The 1,685-nt window shown below is 53.9% G+C and overlaps 1 protein-coding gene across 1 annotated transcript in view; it reads left to right on the plus strand.

The window, feature by feature from the left end:
- Positions 1-836, plus strand: part of TOR3A (torsin family 3, member A) — a gene marked incomplete at its 5' end in the record, with an annotated part of 4,788 nt that extends 3,952 nt beyond the window's left edge. The window contains 2 exons of the mRNA XM_009695360.1: positions 1-45; positions 586-836. The exon at positions 1-45 is cut by the window's left edge and continues 71 nt beyond it. Coding sequence (XP_009693662.1) covers positions 1-45; positions 586-836 — 296 coding nt within the window. The remainder of the gene's footprint in view (positions 46-585) is intronic.
- Positions 837-1,685: the final 849 nt, after the last annotated feature.

Consider the following 1,685-nt stretch of genomic DNA (forward strand, 5'->3'; position numbering starts at 1 on the left):
ATTTCCTGGACCAGCGGCTGCGGCTGGAGTTGCAGGAGACAGCAGGTGAGAGCCGGGTTCGCTTGCCAGCGTGCTGCGGGCAGGCTGCTCGCAAACTTGCCCCTCTGTGCTGGCTCGAGGCCTTCCTTACGTCATCCCATCCACCCTGGGCTTGCACAAGCGTGTGTGCTGGGGAATGAGCCTTTATTCCAACCCCTGCCCCGGGGTTATTTGCGATGTGAGCCCCTTCTTCCACCCACACGAGCACAGCACCACCGCAGCAGCGAAGCATGTGAGGGGGGGAGCTACGAGTCCTTTCTTGCCCCCTTCGGCCCTGAAAACGGCCAGGTTGTGAGGCAGCCTAACACCGTAGGAAAGTATGAAGGCTTCTCTGGGGATTCAGGATTCTCTTGGCTCGAGACAGGCAAGCTGTAGTGACGTTCTGTGTTCAGACAAAGCGCTGGCCAGCTCTTTACAAGCGGGTGTCTCTCCCACCACACGTGGCTGGATGTACCAAGACACAGAGGGACAAGCCTTGCCTCGCAGAGGGATGCCAGCTCTCAGATGAAGCTTCTGAAGTTTGTTTTGTCTTGCGTTTTCCTACAGAGAACAGTTATGCCCGCAGCCACCTCCTCGAAGAAAACCTCATTGATTTCTTCGTGCCATTCCTGCCCCTGGAGTACCACCACGTGAAGCTCTGTGCGCGAGATGCTTTCCTGACCCGTGGCCTTCCGTACACCGAGGCAACCCTCGATGAGGTGGCCGGCACAATGGTGTTTGTCCCCGAAGAGGAGAAGCTTTTCTCTGCACAGGGCTGCAAATCTGTATCTCAGCGCATCAATTTCTTCCTTCCTTGAACACCGGGTGGGACCACGCAGTAGTGAAGGTGGTTCTGCACACTGGGAGCTGCTCTCCTTGCACAAGGTCAGGCAAGCAGATTCTCCCTGGGCAAGTGCATGGCTGGGTAGACAACCCCTTGTTAACTCCGAGGGCTGTTTGCAAGGAAGGAGGTGTACCTTGGCCAGCCTTACCCCTGGGACACGGGGCATGGCCACGTTTCAAGTCTGTCTGGTGTTTTTTAAGTCCCTTCTTTTAGCAGGTAGTAGCCTGAAGTAGTGATTTGGTTGTGCAGACAGGTGCTTTGTTTGACATGAGCAGGGATGTCCAAGTCCTCGGTTTGTAGCCTGTAATGAAGGCCTCGGACGGACTGGTCCTGTTGAGAGAGTCCAGCAGAAGCCACGTCTTTATCCCTGTCCCCAGTTTTCTCTGTCACTTCACAAGATTGCGCAGGACTGTTCTGCTGGAGCCAAGTTTTTCTTTTTTTTTGTATTGCTCTCCTGCATTCAGGAGGCGTTCACTGCTCAGAGACGCGTGTGCCCGGGATCGTGGTTTTTGCAGGGAGGTCCTCACGTAGAGAAAATGACTGAGTAGTCTCCTCTGGAGATGTCAACTCCATAGCCTCTCGCTTTAGAGTGTCCCTCTCTCATTGGAGTCTTTCGTTGTATGGAAGCAGCTGCGAGGATGAGGTGAACTTTGTTGAAATGATTTTTCTGAGCAGTTTGGTGAAGAGCCCATTGGTTTCACTGCAAAATGAAAACGGTGAGACCGATTCCCCTTTCAAGGGCAAAGGGTGGTTGAGGAGGATGATGGCAGCTGAAGGAACAGGCTGCAGTTGAATTTGGGAATTCAGGGATGCAGTAAGCTTG

Source organism: Cariama cristata, unplaced genomic scaffold (genome assembly GCF_000690535.1).
Source record: "Cariama cristata isolate BGI_N322 unplaced genomic scaffold, ASM69053v1 scaffold34372, whole genome shotgun sequence".
NCBI lineage: Eukaryota > Metazoa > Chordata > Aves > Cariamiformes > Cariamidae > Cariama > Cariama cristata.